This window comes from Myotis brandtii, unplaced genomic scaffold, assembly GCF_000412655.1.
Source record: "Myotis brandtii unplaced genomic scaffold, ASM41265v1 scaffold161, whole genome shotgun sequence".
Classification (NCBI taxonomy): Eukaryota; Metazoa; Chordata; class Mammalia; order Chiroptera; family Vespertilionidae; genus Myotis; species Myotis brandtii.
The window spans coordinates 596,083-613,200 of NW_005355881.1; the positions used below are offsets into that span (position 1 = coordinate 596,083).

A 17,118-nucleotide genomic window follows, 5' to 3' on the forward strand; every position below is an offset into this window, starting at 1 on the left:
CCTTCCGCAGTCCAGCGCCCGGCACCCCCTCGTGCTGTGATCACCGGGGCCTCGCTCTGGAGCCTTCGTGCCTGCTGGCTGCAGAGTCGGGGCACCCAGAAAAGTGTCACCTATTTACTTCTATTGAACCAGTTGTTTACCTTGTTCCAAGCCCGTGCTGGGCAATCGTGGAAGGAACTGCAGAGATCACTCTCACGGGCTTTTTCTTCTGGCTGCACAAGCCAGCTGGGGAGTGCTGCGTCAGGGCACTGCACTTTACAGTGGTTCTCAACCTTCCTAATGCCGCGACCCTTTAATACAGTTCCTCATGTTGTGGTGACCCCCAATTTCATTGTTACAAATGCAACATAATTAAAGCATAGTGATTAATCACAAAAACAATATGTAATTATATATGTGTTTTCCGATGGTCTTAGGCGACCCCTGTGAAAGGGTCGTTTGACCCCCAAAGGGATCGCGACCCACAGGTTGAGAACCACTGCTTTAGGATTTAGAAGGTCCATGGAAGGTAGTAAATAATAAACGTTTGTGAACCATTTTCTGTGTGCCTGAAACTTTATAAGAATGATCTCCATTTCAATAGGTTGAGTAAAGGGAGACGGGAAACAAGGAGAGGAGGAGAAAGATAAGGAGAACAAAACTGTGGTGGGTAAAGTAGCCAAGGCACAGGATGCAGTGGTCCAAAAATGCCAGCGGCGGAGTTTAGATCTTATTCATCTCACAGGATGGATTGAAAGGGGCAGAGCCATCAGAGCAGACAGGGAGATCCATTAGGAGGACAGAGCAGGGTAGGGTTGAAGACTGAGGCCCACTTTGGGGCTTTTTGTCCCCCTCTGACTCCAATCCCCTCCTGGGCTTTGGCTCTAAGACTGGCTGCAAACATGGATCCTTACAAGTGACTCGGCTGGGTTCCCTGGCTGCTCTGGACAGAAGGTTCAAGGCCAGAGTGTCAGCCGTTTATTATGCAAACCACTGCTGCCCTCACCACCAGCAGCTGGCATTTCACAGGCATGAGTTCATTCTGCGCTTAATCACTTACAATGGCACCCATCGCTCCCAAGGTCTGTCTGTTCAGTCAAGGCCTGTACTGCATGCACTTTCTATGCAGTTTGAAAGAGCTTGTCCTTGCCCCCTTCTCTCTCAGAGGGAAGACAGAAGTATTTTCATCACAGCCCTCATTCAAGCCTCCCTACTACCAAGGCTGAGGTTTGGAGCAACAGCCTACAACGTAACCTGGAAGGCTGGGCACTAAGCATGGCGACACACGGGGTGAAGAACGTGTTTTCTTTGTAAGGTACAAGTACTCAAACTGTTCCCTGGCTGTGTCCCTGGCAGGAAGAGGGAGGATGTGTTCATGGGGGTGTACAGTGTCTTTCCCTGATGCACTCAGCAGGCCCGAGCAGAAAACACTTTGTCCTGATGTGACAATCTGTGAGCATCTTTACCCAGCAGGTGTGTGTGGGGTGGAGGCAGGGTGGTTGAAGAGGAGAAAGGGGCCCTTGGAAGGTGGCTGAGGACTCCAGTTGGCGCTCTCTCAAGTCTCCCAGACACAGTGAAATGAAGGCTTGTCAAGGTGAAAGTTCCCTTGGGCAGGGCGCCAGTAACAGAGAAAGAGCTGTTAGTAGGAAGTAGGAATCAGTTTGTACATGAAAGAGTATTTATTGAAAACATGTTACTGACAGGAAGCTCCTGGCTGCTCGCACGTTACAATCTTGGCTCACAACTGGAAGTGTTACTTTTTTTTTTTTGCTTCCAATTTTATAATCCCTCAAACATTCCATCCTAGGATAGGTGGATCTTATATAAATATATATACACGTCTGTATAAGTATGGCCTATAGTAAAGAAAATATATAGTACACTCTTCATTGGGTAGTACCTACCATGCCAGGCTACCAAAACTGAATGCCACTGTGTTCACATATGTCCAAGGAGAGAGGCTGTGCGTGTGGTCTGCAAGTGTGGCAGCACCAGGAAAGGCCATTGGCACAGCTGTGGCCTCCAGCCAGCTCCCTGAAATCATGGCCAATGGCAGGAACCACAGCACTGGGATGGGAAGGAAGGGAAGCCAAACTTCCCGAGGTCTGGAAGGCCAAAGGAAAGCCACCTGGAGGGCTGCACTTCAGGTTAGGTAGGAGGTCTCTCCCGGAGGAAGGGAAACATATAAGTGAGGGAAGGGGAGGTGACTCTAGTGACCTCACCACAGGCTAGGCCCAGGCTCACCCTGGCTCTCCCTGCAGAGTCTGGAGACTAAAAGGGTGGGACTCAGCCTTCATGTCTCTGACTTGCCAGGATGGGAGATTGTGAGCTTGTAGGGAGACACTTCCATCTGCCCAGACAACTGCGTGGGCAAGAGAGACCTGGTGGATCCCGAGATGAGATGTTAGTGCCGAACCTCAGCAGCAGCCGTATGTTGGCGCTGTTTGAGGCCGGAGTGAGCCCTCACAAAGACGACAAAAGCAAGGGCAAGGCCTCTACTTAGATCTGAGACACAGGCACGGGCTCACCCAAAGGCAGTCTCTGCAAGGCTCTCAACATGCCCAGCCCTGTCCTCTGCAGGCAGCCTTTCCTGGGCCAGCTCTTGCCCACATGGGAGCCAGCTGACCACTGGGGAGCAGGCTCAGGAAGAAAAGGTGAGTGGCTGTTGTTAAATCCAGCTCAAAAAGCAGTCTCTTGGCCTGAAGAGCAAGGGCATTTGCTGTTCATTCCTCATGGCCTGAAGCCAGGCTCCACAGTGATGGGGAGGGCAGAGCACCTGCCTTCATGACTCATAGTGGATGGGGACCAAGAGGAAGCTCTGGGTGGTCAGAGGTGGCCTGGAGGAATGGTTGGCATTTACTGGCCACCACGGTCCCTACGGATTCTGTACAAGTAAAAGACAAGGCACCAGACTGTGAGTGTTTCTCCTGGGTCCCAAATGCCTTCCTGGGTGCCATCGCCTCTGGCTCAGGCTCAGCCATAGTGATACACGAAGTCGTAGCTGCTGGGCTCCTTGGGCACCGGTGGGGGCGCTTCCGGGATCTGGACGTTCTCCAGGTCCAGGAGCCGCAGCTTCATCTCCATGCTCAGCAGGGTGTCCAGGTCACTCTTGGTCAGCTCGCTGGACATGTCCTTCCCCAGAAGGGCACTGAGGCCGTCAATCCAGATGCAGTACTGGGGGAAGCAAGTTGCAGAACATCAGCAGGGGCCCTGGACAGCAGGAGGTCCTGCCAAGGTCCTTTTCCTAGGACTCACTCTGGTCTCTTTTGGAACTACTCAGTGTAGGCAAAACTGGCTTGGGATAATAGCGAAGGTAAACTGGGAGCTGCTCACTTTCTTAAAAGACCTTTTGGGTTTTGTGTTGTTGTTTTTCTCAATGTCTCCCCATTCACAATACAGACCAGGCAAAGAGCCCGAGCTGAGGTGTATATGGGCTGGGTTTACTCTGCCTCCTATTTCTGTACAGTCAGTGTAAGAACACAGCCTGTGGTAAGTACCAGGAGGCCTGACCTTTTGGCTTTTATGGGAGATTGACATTTAAACTCCCTAAGATAATATAAAATATGATTTTAAAAAATACAATTAAAGAACACAGCAAAAACAGACCTGAGAACTAAGGCATCAACTACCTGAAATTGCCCCTGAAATTAGTAATGGGGAGGGGAGAATACAAATTAGGTGAAAAGAACAGGACACAAAAGGAACCACTGTGGGACTCACTTTTGTTTTTAAAAAAGTAAACAAAAACAACAACAAAAACCCCACCCAGTCAATAAATGTTGAAATTAAGTACTATAGAGACTGAATTGGAGGCCTCACGATGAGAGGGAATGACAGTGACCTCTCAGCCCTCCCTGGCCTCCTGCTCCATCTTTCTCTGTGCCTTTGCTCCGTCTCCCTCCCCACCTGCTAGTCCTTCACTTCCTCCCAATAAAGCTCTGCTGGCAGCTCAGGCCCCTCCTAACAGTCTCCTCTTCCAGAAGCCCCGCCTCCAGCTTCCTCTGATGGCTCAGAGCTCACCAGACACGTGTGGTCTCAACCGCAGTGACTCAGGTAACATCTGGTATCTTCCAGGGCTGCAATTGAAACTGCGAGCCGGTGTCAGCAGGACCAGGGCCATCTGGCTTCAAAGCCCAGGCCAGATCTACTACATGTGGCCAGAAGCCCTGAGGAGGGGCATCTGTTAGGTTCCCTAGGTAGGTGGCCACAGAAACTGAAAAGAGGAAACTTTTCCCAGTCCCAGCAAATAAGTTAGCCCTAGTTGGCCCTGTCTTGCTAATGACAACCTACAGCTACTGCTGAAGAGTGACCCGGAGGGCCCGGCTCAGGGGAAAAGGACCCCGGGTGGCAGACCCTGTGTCAAACAGCCTTCACGACAGGCTATGGCCTCCTGTTTTAGGGGGACAGGATGTTCCTGTTGTGCCCGCTTCTGCCCTCTGGCTGAAGAATCGCAGAGAGGGCTGGACTGTGCAAGGCTGTGCAAGGCAGCTCACCTCATACTTATTAGGTGCAATGAAGTTTAAGGTCTCATCGGGGTCATAGAGGATGGAGAAAGCCAATTCCAACACCTCCTGAAGGAGAAAGGTTTCCGTTAGTGGAGCAATCAACTGGCCTGGGCCCTGCACACCAAGATCTTGGCCAAAGTCCTGGTGAGTTGGCACCATCACCAAATGTGCTGATTCATATGTGATGCCATCCAGCCCCAGGGCACGTGCACACAAGTGGCTGGAGATGGGGCCCAGTGGTGACTGATCAACCTGAACTCACCCCTCCCCACCCAAGTCACGCCTATGATGTGGTGATACTTTTAAGATTGGAGAGAAGTTATTACTCAATACTCAGAAGCTTCAGAATGTCAGAGTCCATGACTGTGTATTACCTTAAATATGTATCTTGTAATTAAACTGAAAGGTGTTAACAGTTTAAAACCACAACAATGAAAACAAATTGTGGCCAAAGAACCAAAAATGTGAGCATCAACAACATAACTGTAATGGGTTGAAAAAAATAGAATTTGCTTAAACCCTGAGTTCATAATCATACTGGAAAATAAAACAAGACACATACACATAATTGGTCACTGTTGGATGATATCAGGGAACTAACTCTAGGTACACACTAGGAAAGAATCCAGCATTTACCCTCCTTTCTTACATAAACTGTACCACTGGGAAACCAACAGTAGGTGACAGCAAGTTTCTCTTTAGAGAAGTAGTTCAGCTAATAAATGAAAAGGACGGGCTGCATTAGAATATCACTAGCTATCAAGCCTCAATTTACTAGCGGAACGAGGCATTGAGCATTTGGGGAACTGACACCACAAAAAGAGAGACAGCCACATGGTATGTGTCTCTGATAGAACATAAGACCTGTAGGAAGTAGTCTTATTAAAAAAAAAAAAAAAAAAAAAGGTTACACCTGAACTGGATCAAGCCTCTCGATCTCTCCCTCAGTGTACAGATCTGGGACAGAGGAGCAAGTTAAACTGCACTGTGGGGAGATAATCAGCAAATTTCAGACTCTGGGAAACTACCAAACAAGCAACTTGGTTCCTTCAACTAATAAACTGCAAAGAGAAATAAAGGTGGAAAAGATGGAGGGGGAACTTATGAATTAAGAAATTTAAAAGGTGCTCGCTTCGGCAGCACATATACTAAAACTGGAACGATACAGAGAAGATTAGCATGGCCCCTGCGCAAGGATGACATGCAAATTCATGAAGTGTTCCACATTTAAAAAAACCAAACTTAAAAGACTAATCACAAAGGGTAGCCTCTCTTTGGATGCTGACTTAACAAACAAAACGGGGCTGAGTGTTTGTATGTCTATACGTATCACATTTGCATATTTATACAGAGAAATTATGCTGTTTATAAAACAATTGTGGAAGTTCAAACATCAATGGAATAGTTGACATTAAATAACAATTTTTATTTCTTTTTAGATGTGATAATGCTGTTGTGATTATGTTAAAGGAGTCCTCATAATCTAGAGATACATTCTACATAGTGACAGATGGAATGATGTAACACTTAGGGTTTTCTTCAAAGTAACAAAGGGGAGGAAGGTAGACACGTACTTTGCCATGGCTGTTGAGGCTGGGTGATGCATATATGGGGGTTCTACCTATTTTTCTGTATCTTCAAAATTATTCTTAATAAATGCCCTTGACCGGAATCGAACCTGGGACCCTTCAGTCCACAGGCCGACACTCTATCCACTGAGCCAAACCGGTTATGGCTTCAAAATTATTCTTAATAAAACATTCAGGCATTAGAGAGAGACAGGATGCGAGCGAGAGCATGTACCTAAAAGACTGCCACCACCACCTGTACCCAGGAATCCCTGTGACAGCAGCTCAGACTCGGGACTGCCTCTCCACTCACCTTGTTCTGTTTCAGAGCGCTTTTCTCTTTCATGTGGGGACAATCTTTCCCAGTGACAATGGCCTTGATGTCTGCAACAGGAACTGATCAATGAAGGGAATTAGTTTCTGGGAGCTTCACGGTGCAAGTTGGTCCTTGCTTGGGTGCTCGAAGGGAAGCCTCAGCCCCCAGACTCAAAGAGCTGTATCAGCTCAGGGTGTGTGGCTTTGTATTGTTCCCCTTCTGGGGTCACTGCCATGAACCATGGCCTGCAGAGCTGTGTCAAATCTGACTGGGCTTTTGGATCGTTTCCCCAAGGCATGGGCCTCTGACACTCACCTCACTTTCACGTCACAGTAATGACAGTGACAACACCACCACAGCAAACAGCAGTGGCGGTAGCTAACAGTTTCACCTGCTATTGGTTCTAAGTGCTTTACATAGAGTAGGCATTCAATCCTCTTATGAGGGAGATATGGTTATTATTCTGACAGCAGAAAAAAGGCAGAGAGGAGAATGAACTCGAAATTAATTAGAATTAATCAGAATTAATTAGAATTAGTGGCAAAGCCAGGATTTGAATCCAAGCAGTCTGCTCTTAACCACCACCTTTCAACTTTGTTTTGTATCACCCTTTACAATCTGCAAAGCCCATACCCCTCTGTGATCTCACCGAATTCTCCAAACAGCCCTGTGAGAGAGGCAGATAGAGATGACCTCTGACAGATGAGGAAACGGGTCCAGAGAGACATCTGGCCCAAGACCAGACAATCAGCTTGAAACAGCCAGGACTAGAACTCTCCTGACATCGAGTTCAGCTATCAAGTCACAGCAATAGAGAAATGAACCTACTTTTCTCCTGCAGGGATTCAAATGTCACCTCCCCTTGAGGGTTGTCGTCCAAGTCACCATAGTGCAGGACCTTGTGGTTCAGTGCCAAGCGGCAGTACCAGAAACGTTCTGGAACACAAGGGAAGCCAAACAGGTGAGCAAGGACAGTCCTGGGAAAGGCCTGGGCACACATAGGCAGAGGATGCTGTGTTCCCTGCCTGCTCCCTGCAGGGCCCGTCAAGGCAGGCTCCCTCCCCGTGGAGTGGCTCTGGGCAGTAGGACCGCGCAGTGCCCCAGGCCCCTGTCACCTTGCCTTCGGCGATTCCCAATCTTCCGGAAGCTGCTGCCCTCACAGAGCCGGTTCAGACGCTGCTGCTTGATCAGCTCCAGGATCTCGGGCTGGATCTTCTCCCTCAGCTCCCTGAGGTGGCCATGTACCGGGGAAGGAGAAGGTCACAGTGAAGCTTTGGAAGGAAGACAGAGTGGGGCTGGGTTCCCCCACCTTGCCCCCTACGGGATGGTACTTACACAATTGGCGGGGACTGAAAGTCATCCTGGCTCATCCTTTCGGACTGGCGCAGCCTCAGAATCTCAGAGTAGCTCAGGCTGCGCAGTTTGCTCTTGAACTGATCCAAAGAGTTGGGTTTGGAGGGCAGAGCACGAGTGATCTGCTCTCGGACGACCTGCATAACCTAAGGGGGAAGGAAGAAGGCAGCCAGCTCGCCCCTGCTCTGCCACACAGACAAGCTGCCTCTGGGCACCAAGGCTTGGCCCCTGCCCAGGTCTTGAGCACAGCAGGACTACAGATGTGTGCTGGGGAACAGAGCACCGACATGCTAAGGAACACCTCCTCAGGTGGTTATTAGGAAAAATGACTGATGGTGACAATGCCTTATTTCTCATACATTTCAATTAGTCAACGGTGTGGAATGAGCATAGGTTTTTGTTGTCAGAGAGGAATGGATTCAGATCTTGACTCTGTCCCTTCATCTGTTCCTTGAATAAGTCACTTAGCACTCTCCCCCTACAGTTTAAAGGGAGAGAGAAAGACACATCTTCTGATACGTGCTGCCTGAAGGATTATGAGATGCTATATGGAGGCACAGTGCCTGGCACACTGTGATATGTTCAAAAAAAGGTGTTACTTCCCCTAAAACAACAGTTAAAGGAAAAACAGAATATCACACTGCACATCCGGTCAGCTCTCCATCAATGAAGGAAAAACCTACAGGAAAAAAGGACTACAGTGAAACACATAAAAAATGGTCATCACTGTGTGGTGAAATTATAGCAAACATTTTCTTCCTTATACTGAATATACTTAAAAGTTCTTCCCAAACTTTTTACAATGAGATGATCAGCTTCAAAACACTCAAGTCTAGAGTACCAGCTTTTGAGGGCCCTGTGTGCTTCACCGAGACGGGTACTCAGAAAGCATGGAGGAATGACTTCTGAGTAGGTATCCATGACTTGCATATCATGCCAATCCACTCCGACCTCTCCCTGATGCTTCCAGTGCACAAACAGCAACAGTGCCTGCACACAGTAAGTGCTCAGCAACAGTGCCTGCACACAGTAAGTGCTCAGCAACCACAGCTATTATTGTGCTTATGCTCCTGGCCCCTAAGGAAGACAGCAGGGGTGAGTACTGGCTCCAGGGGAAAATAAGGGGCCCAGGGCACCAAGGGGAAGACATCTGCTCAAGGTGACAGAGGAAGCACAACCAGAGGGGACAATGCCTCAGTCTTGTGACGCATTGCTGCACACCAGGCTGGTTTTCCAATGCAGGCATCTCCCCGGCTCTGGCAGCTGTCACAGGCTGTCAGGTGATGGTCTCAGCCCATTGGACCTCAGAGCTCTGCGACACTGACCTTGTTGAAGTCCTCAGCTGTTGCCCTCATCTCCTTCCAGGTCTTGTTCAGCAGCTGGATGCAGATTCCAAAGAGCTCTTCAAAGGCTCGGTCGTGGGTAAAGAACATCGGGTGATAGTCGTTACGTCCTTCGTTTGCTATGGGAGAAAAGAGGCAGGAAAGGGATGAGCTGGGTGCTCATGTCCAGAAACTTTGGATCCTCTGCACCAAAGTCCTGAAGAACAAAACCATGACGAGGACCAGGGCTAGTGATGAGTGTAGGAGGGGCCGTTCCCAATTCCTGAGCCTTTTTCTCCAGGGCACTTGCTCTTGGTCCACCTCTGCCCTGTGACAGACTCAGCCAGTCCTTGCACCTGGGAGTGGATGGTGGCATAGCTTTTGAACATGTTCAAACTGCCAGCTTGAACAAAGCAATACCCAAGACTCCCATTAACAAGGATAAGCTGATCACAGCTCACTCAGCCCCCAATTACAGGGCTGCTGTACAGACTTACGTAGTTCCCCAACCTGGAGGATTTCACAGAGCATTTTGGTAAGCTCAATCGCACTGCGGCCGAAGGGGCATTCATGTTTGTCTTCGCGGCTGCTGTTCTCCAGGACGATCTGGGGAGGAGAGGAAAAGGAGGTGAGGGAGGAGAGGACTAGGGAGGCGGGGGAGGGAGGCCAGAGATGTGGTACCAGGGCTGAGAAAGCTGGCCCCAGCCTTTACCCGGATGTAGGTGTCCTGATGGACTTTAGCCAAGTACAGCATGTTGTCCAAGGCCAGCATTCCAGGAGGAGTCTGCGTAAAGTCCATTGCTGGGTTGATATGGTTCTGGAGGAAGAAGAAACCTGATTTTAGACTTGGCGGTCTTTCTGTGTGCGGTGTCACCTGAGGGGAAGCCCTTGCCCCTCATCTGAATGCTGCTAGCGCTGCAGACCTACATCTATTGTAGCTCTTTCCGTGCCCGTCGCTACTATGAGACTGTGAGCCCTTGACCACTGGGCTGACTCACCTTGTAATCCCAGCATATAGCACACTGCTGGGCACTGAGTAGGTGCATAATAAATATTTAATTGAATTAACTCCATCCTCAAGCTGTATCCTATCACAAAATACCCACGCCTGCTTTTCAAAGAACCTCGCTGCTGTGGTGAGAGGTCTCCTCTCCATCCATATGGCTGACCTCCCGGACCTGCTCACAGATGGCTTTTTTCACAGGGCCAAATGCTGCACATAAACTTGTGACTCTGCCATTGCATAAGCAAACTGAGCATCAAGGCCCTCCAGCTTCTCAGTGTCATCTACTCCAGGGCCACTGTTATGAAGCAGGGGTGCCCAGGACTCACTTGGGTGGGCCCTCTGACTTCCTGTCAGAGCAGAAGGCCTACGCAGGTTTGTGCTTTGGGAAACTTACAGTAAATCCCAGCATTTTGTAGTCCTTGGTATACATGGCTTTGCGTTTTTCAGTCCCACTCCCGGGGACATTGCTCGGGTCAGACTCTGCATCAAATGCAATCCTCCTCAGTTCGAATATAATGTCTCTTTGAGCCTGAGGTGAAACAGACAGCCAGCAGGTGAATCAGCTAACCAAGAGAAGCAAGGAAAAGAGTGGGTGGGGCTTGGGCAGAACTCTGGCCCCCATGGATCTCTAAAGAGGCATCACCTCTTCCTTAGCAGGACAGAAGTGGGCTTGGCGCAGAGGGTCACCAGCAGGAAGAGGACATGGGAGGCACACAGCTAGATTTCTCAGAGCAGACCAAACCGTTTGTGCAGACACATCTAAGCAAGGTCCCTGGCACACAGCAGGTGCTCAGTACACAGCCTGAGGGTGGAGCGCAGCACATCCAACAGCACACAGCTTAAGCCAGGGAAGCTCTGCCCCACTTAGCGCCTACCTGGTCATTGGGGTCCATCTTGGTCATCATCCTTTCTTCCAGAAGGTTAAAGGTCAAGACTTGTAGGACATACAGTTGATGGGCCATCTCAGTTTTGATTGGGCGGTTCCCTCGGATCACATGCTGGAAAAAGCACAGGCAGGGAGCAGGGGGCTGAACTAATTTTCTTTTACTGAAGAGTCACATCCATGCTGGTGAAAAAGTACACTGGGCAAGGAACAGGGCTTTCCTCCCACACACAAGGACTTCGTGTTCTCGAAGGGGATGGAGCATGAATAGGCTTGATTCAGGCAGAGAGGATTCACTGCAGGCCAGCGGGCACCATCCTCTTCTCTTACCCGACTAAGACTATGATATGGGAGCTCAGCGGCTGGACCTTATTCCAATCAGGTAAGTAATTACTAGTTTTAATTTGGACTAGACACATTTCAAGTGTTCAACAGCCACATGTGGCTAGTGGCTACCAAATTGGACTGCAGGTCTAAAGAGATCCAAGACAATCCAAGACGATAGCTAGTGGGCATGGAGAAAGACTTGCTTGTGGAATTGGACAGTATGGTTCTTTGTTTTCCCTTAGAAAAATAAAATGTTTTGGTGAAGAGAGGCTTTAGAAAAGATCATTTTCTTTAAATGACATGGAGACACCTACATAAAGGGGGGCATCTAATGCTCCTGTCCAAACCTCCTCACCTGCCCCTCCCTCCTTTGTCTCCTACAACTGTCCCTCTTTTCTCTCTCCTCCGTGTTGTGTTCCCACCATGTCCCTCTCCCTCTTCTAACTTGTTCTCCCTGCTCTCTTTCCATGGCCCTGGTCCCCCCTCAGCTCATCACCTCCTCCCTCTGTCCCTCTGATGCCTACCCCTCTCCTATTCTCATGCTCGCTCTGTCTTCTCCCACATGCTCCGAGCTGAGCAATGCTGGTTATGTTCTTGTCTCAAGCTGTCCTGTTCTCACTCCCACAAGAGCCTGCTCTTTCCTGCTTGCTTCCTGTATTTCTCGCTCCCCCACTTTATCTCACGACCATCTTGAATCCTGTCACCCTTGCTCTTTTCTTGGCCAAATGAGACTCTTGCCCAGTTTCCCACACGAACCACCTGTATCCTTTGTGTTCTCTTACTCAGTCTAGTTGTGTCTCTAGGGGCCTGTGCTGTCCAATGTGACAGCCCCTGGCCATATGGGGCTACTTGCATTTAAGTCACTTACAATGAATTTAAGTTGAAAATTCAGGTCCTTAGTAGCACTAAACACATTTTCAGCTCACCAGGCACATGTGGCTAGTGGCTGCCACCTGATGGTAGGGTAGATATGGAACATTTCCATTATCACAGAAAGTTCTATCAGACAGCTCTATAGAGCTTCTAACTCTAGATCAGTATCTTTTTCGAGCTCCCTCTAACTTCAGATCAGCTCTCTAGGGCCTGCTCGGCTGGAGAGCAAACTTATTAGACCGTGAAGTCCACTCTGGTAGCCACTAGCCATATGTGGCTGTTGAACATTGGAAATGTGGCTAGTCCAGACTGAGACATGCTGTCAATGAAGGCACACCAGACCTCAGAACCTTTGTATGTAAAAACAAAATGTACAGTATCTCATTAATGATTTTCTTATTGATTATATATTGGAATCATAGTGTTTTAGATAGACTGGGTTAAATGAAATGTTATTGAAATTAATTTCCTCTATTCCTTTTTCAACATTGCCGCTAGAACATCTATAATAATAAAAGCGTAATATGCAAATCGACCAAATGGCGCAACAGCAGAACGACTGTCCAGACGACCTTCCAGACAGACGAAGCCAGGGCTGCGAGGGCCGAGCCCCTTGCACCAATTTTGTGCATCAGGCTTCTAGTATCAAATAAAATAAGCGGTCCCTATATTTTCATTGGACGGCACTGCTAGGCCTCATCTCCACACCGTGAGATGCCAGAGTGCTTTTCCTTCCTGTCTCTTTCTCTCTCTAGCTCTGTACAGCCCAAACAGTAACCACAAGCCACATTTCAATTTCAATTAAATTTAAAAAATGACAAATTAAGTTCCCCAGTCAGACTGGATACATTTAAAGAGCTCAACAGCCACGTGTGGCTAGTGGCTACCATTTGGGACAGCACTTCCACAGCTGCAGAAATTTCTACTGGACAAAGCTGCGCCTCTCTCTTGCTAGAGGGTGTGCTAATGCCCTCATCCCTCCCTCTGTCCCATGTGCTCCCTCTTTGTTTCTCCTTTCAGCTCAGTCTCAGTGTCTGTCTCCATCTCCCCAAGCTTACTTTTTCATTCTCTGCTCTCCCCCTAAGCTTCCCTTCCCTCTCTCCCCCCAGACTCTCTTTGCCCAGGCTCTTTCTCTGTCACTGCTCTACTGTCCCACTGACACCTCTTCTTTGCCCCTCACTCTGAGCCTCTTCCTTTCTCTATATTCCCCCACTCTACCACTCCAATTTCTCACCACCTGTCTATCCCTACTCCTTCCGCCTCACCTCTCCAGAACTCATAAACCACTTTAAAGAGAGGTTAAAGTTAATGTGATGTTGGTTTTCATTCATTTAATCCCCTTTCTCAAACTCAGACACATCATTGTGGGAAGGTAATACTCTAGCCATCAATGGCTTAAAGAAGTACAGCTCCAGTTGGGTGAGTTTTACCTGACATCTTATTTGCTGTCAGATACTTCCAGGCCTATGTTCTTTGGCTGGACTCAGTTAACCTCCTGGACTTAAGTGAGCATGCATACCATTTCCTAGCAGACTATCTAAGTCCCTGACACTGAACTGTCTTCTGTAGTGGAATCTTAGCTTGTCATAACCTCATTCAAGTAAATAAAAAGTCTCAAAATTCATTAAATTTCCCTCACAAGGGCATCCTTGCTCCCACACACGAAGAGGAATGTGGATGAGAAGGCGTGGGCACTGTGTGCTCTCCATCACTTGCAGGCAGAGTGCTTGAGCATTTGCTCAGGTCCCTCCTGTGGGCTGCCCATGGGCTGTGACCAGGGAATGGCCAGTAGGCAAGAGCTAGTTCTGCACAGTGAAGTCTGACAGGCTCCTCGTGTTTAGATCAGCTGATCACTGGACTTCACAAGTACTCGGAGCTTACTTCTTGAATTCTTTCAGCTATTCTATCTTGTTCGCAAAGAACTGCCAATATAAGCACAGCACTTACCACATGCCAGGCACCCTGCTAAGCACTGTATATATATATTAGCTCATTTAGTTCTCACGTCCAGAGGAGCACATCGAAGCCCACAGAAGTTAAGTGAATTACTCAAGATCAAAGATTTGGTTAATGGCAGAGTGGATGCTGGTGATTCCAAAGTTCATGTTCAGAATTAGTAAGTCTTTCACACTTGACTCCGAATTTCTTCACTGTGCTCTCCCAGTTCTCCCTTGTTTTTGACAACTGATAAAATGGCCGTCTTTTAGTTTAGATCCTTGGTTCTTTCCTGCTCCCACTGTCCCCATTTCCCACCTCGGTTCCCTCCCACCCCACTTCACCACCCTGGTAACAAGGAATTAGACCTCTTTCCAGATGCCTCCCCCTCCCCACCACCTCCTACTCTACTTTCCTCGCTAACACACCCCCCGGGAAACACACAGATTTTGGAGCATGATCTTTCTAAAATGCTAGTCTGGTTACTTCATGATCCTGGTTAAATCCCCTCAACTGCCCTTAGGAAAAAGACTAAGACCCTACTTGATCTGGTCTTTGCTATCTGCAGTCTCACCACAGATCTGCTCCTTGCTTCACCCTCTACCCATCACACACTCTGTCTGGCTCTGGGCCCCCACCCCCCACTCCTTTTCTCTCTGGTCTGCTTGCTTGTCCTCAGCCTCCCCTGAAGACGGTCCTCTAGAGGCTTCCTGACACCTCTCCTCCAACACAGGACTGACTGCCCTCCTCTGAAGTCTCCCAGACACGCATCTCTACGGAACCTGACCACAGGTGCCATGACCACTCGTCTTTCCTACTGGACTGAAAGTTCTTCGAGAGCAAACACACTGTCTTATTCATCTCTGCTGGTGCCCCACACACTCAGGTTTATGACCCGTATTAATTCAACAAGTTACCTTCCTTTTTTGTGCTCATTTTAACACATTCCCTCTAGATAAACAAGTTTGGATCTGCCAGACAACAAACAGTACAGCTGGCCTCAGTGTCTCCTTTGAGGCTCTGCAATCCCTGGTGGGCCAGCAGCCTCCTAGAGACAACTCTGCCTATAGAGGATTACAAAAAAAGCTTTCACCTTGAGAGTGTTTAGTGCCTATTGGTAAGTTCTCTCTGAGTGCCCAACCCACTCAATAGTAATTTCAACAATAGTACAACTATAATAATGGTAATAATTGTTATTAATAGTAACAAAACAATAGTAACAAAATACAGCTTGTTTCGGAAACTTACATTTAGGATTATGGATCGAAGGTGCTTCTGTGCAAATGCATTGGCCATGTCCTAGTGAGAAAATAAGGAACATGAGGCACGGTGGCAGGACACAGCTGTGACAACCACAGAGGAAGGTGATGTCACAGCTCTGGGGCTTTTTCTTTCACAATTTTTTTCCTTTCAAATGAAAAGTGGGCAAATAGAAAAAAATCCACGAACCATCACCTGTATCTTATACTCTAACAAATTCCCTCACATTTTTCCTTTGTGAGTGCAAATGAACAAATAGGGTTTCTGGTCCCAATGGCACAATCCACCACACCATCTTCAAAGAGGGACGAAGACGCCTCAGGACAAGACATGGTATTACAAGGACGTTGGGCGATGGACGACGTAAATGGAGCACAGAGCAGCGTGATGGTCCCCAAGCTGCAGGCACTGTTCACTGTTCCAGGCAGGCACCACTGCCTAGGCTGGAAGGGACTCCAAACCCAGGAAAGGGCTTTGGCCCCGCGCGGCTCCCGGGGCTCACCAGCAGAGAGAGCTGGGTGGGGACCCCCTGAAATAGTGAGAAGTTCCCATTCACTTACGACTGGTGGAGAGAACGTGTTGAGTGCTTTGGGGTAATTTTCATAATAGGGTTACTTTTTAAATTATATTTGGTTCTGATTTAACAGGAACACTTTGTGTATTTAGTATCCTCCTAAAGTATCCTCCTAAAGTGAATCTTCCAGGGAGCGAAGCTTTAAGGGTCCTCTCAGAACCATTACTTTGACCATTCTTATGCAAATCTTTAAAAAATACATGTCTATGTCAGCAGAGACTGCAATGATGATAATTTAATCATTGCCGAGGACTTGGCTTTATAAAGACCATCATTTATTTTTCTGGGTTGTGACACTAATACCCTCAAGGAGCTATTGAGATGTGAAGCTATTTTCTCCTAAACACAATGGTCCCAGATTACCATGCTTTTCATTTCTCTGATAGCTTTTTAGAATTCTTTTGTCTCTGCCTTCCAATGTCAGCCATCACTTCTTATAATGTTAACTGGTATGACTTCACTTTCTAAACTGCTGCCTTAGTTTAATTTTACAGAGAATTCTAAGTCCATCGGCCTGAGGGAGCTGTCACACCTCTCCCATGGAGCAATGTCCTCAGAGCCCAAAGGCTTTTCTCTCACGCCTGGATTTCTGGCCATATTCCAAGTGGCTGGTGCTGCTAGGAACATTAAGTTTTACTATGCTTGCCCTAAGCATACACACCACCTGGAGGAGGAGGAAGGTGGCCTAGAAACTTCTTGATAGCTATAGGAGGTCAGCTTGAGATTAGATCTCTCTGTGGACAACTAACAGTGGGAAACAGGCAGTGGTCTACTGCCAGAATATTAAGACCTTAGACTAAAAGCTTCTCTGTGGGGGGAAGCACTCATCCTCTTCCAGATCCTTGTAGAGCTGACCTCCCTAAGCTCCCTCTTAGGAAAAATGAGCATCCAAATCCCCTCTTGTCAACTGTCCAAACCTTTTCAAATGCCCACGGTCTAGGTAAACATGGATTGACCTTTACACTTTGCTGTATCAAGTTGGGAGGTGATGCGCCATGGTATCATCTAGATGAAAGCCACAGGCTATTTCTGAATCTGCACTTCGCTGGCTGAACCACAGACCCACGTAAAGGCGAGTTACAAAGGAAAGACTGGGCCACATTCCCTGGGACAAGCATCGCCTTAATCCTGCATGTGGCTCTACTCTGCAGGATGTCTTCAAGTGTCCTGACAAATGAGGTTTACAGCACACAACCTTTCCTGGTCCTGGAGTTCCC

The 17,118-nt window shown here is 48.2% G+C and overlaps 1 protein-coding gene across 2 annotated transcripts in view; it reads right to left on the reverse strand.

The window, feature by feature from the left end:
- Positions 1-1,639: 1,639 nt before the first annotated feature.
- ELMO2 (engulfment and cell motility 2) overlaps positions 1,640-17,118 on the reverse strand; it is a 28,250-nt gene continuing 12,771 nt past the window's right edge. Inside the window, exons 9-20 of one of the 2 annotated variants that reach the window (XM_014536358.1) lie at positions 15,316-15,366; positions 10,925-11,047; positions 10,444-10,578; positions 9,756-9,860; positions 9,541-9,649; positions 9,047-9,183; positions 7,704-7,867; positions 7,484-7,596; positions 7,197-7,304; positions 6,366-6,448; positions 4,473-4,550; positions 1,640-3,153 (exon numbers count right to left, since the gene is read on the reverse strand). In XM_014536358.1, the coding sequence (XP_014391844.1) occupies positions 2,953-3,153; positions 4,473-4,550; positions 6,366-6,448; positions 7,197-7,304; positions 7,484-7,596; positions 7,704-7,867; positions 9,047-9,183; positions 9,541-9,649; positions 9,756-9,860; positions 10,444-10,578; positions 10,925-11,047; positions 15,316-15,366 (1,407 nt within the window). In that variant the 3' untranslated portion in view covers positions 1,640-2,952. The remainder of the gene's footprint in view (positions 3,154-4,472; positions 4,551-6,365; positions 6,449-7,196; positions 7,305-7,483; positions 7,597-7,703; positions 7,868-9,046; positions 9,184-9,540; positions 9,650-9,755; positions 9,861-10,443; positions 10,579-10,924; positions 11,048-15,315; positions 15,367-17,118) is intronic. The other variant, XM_014536357.1, reaches the window with a different exon arrangement.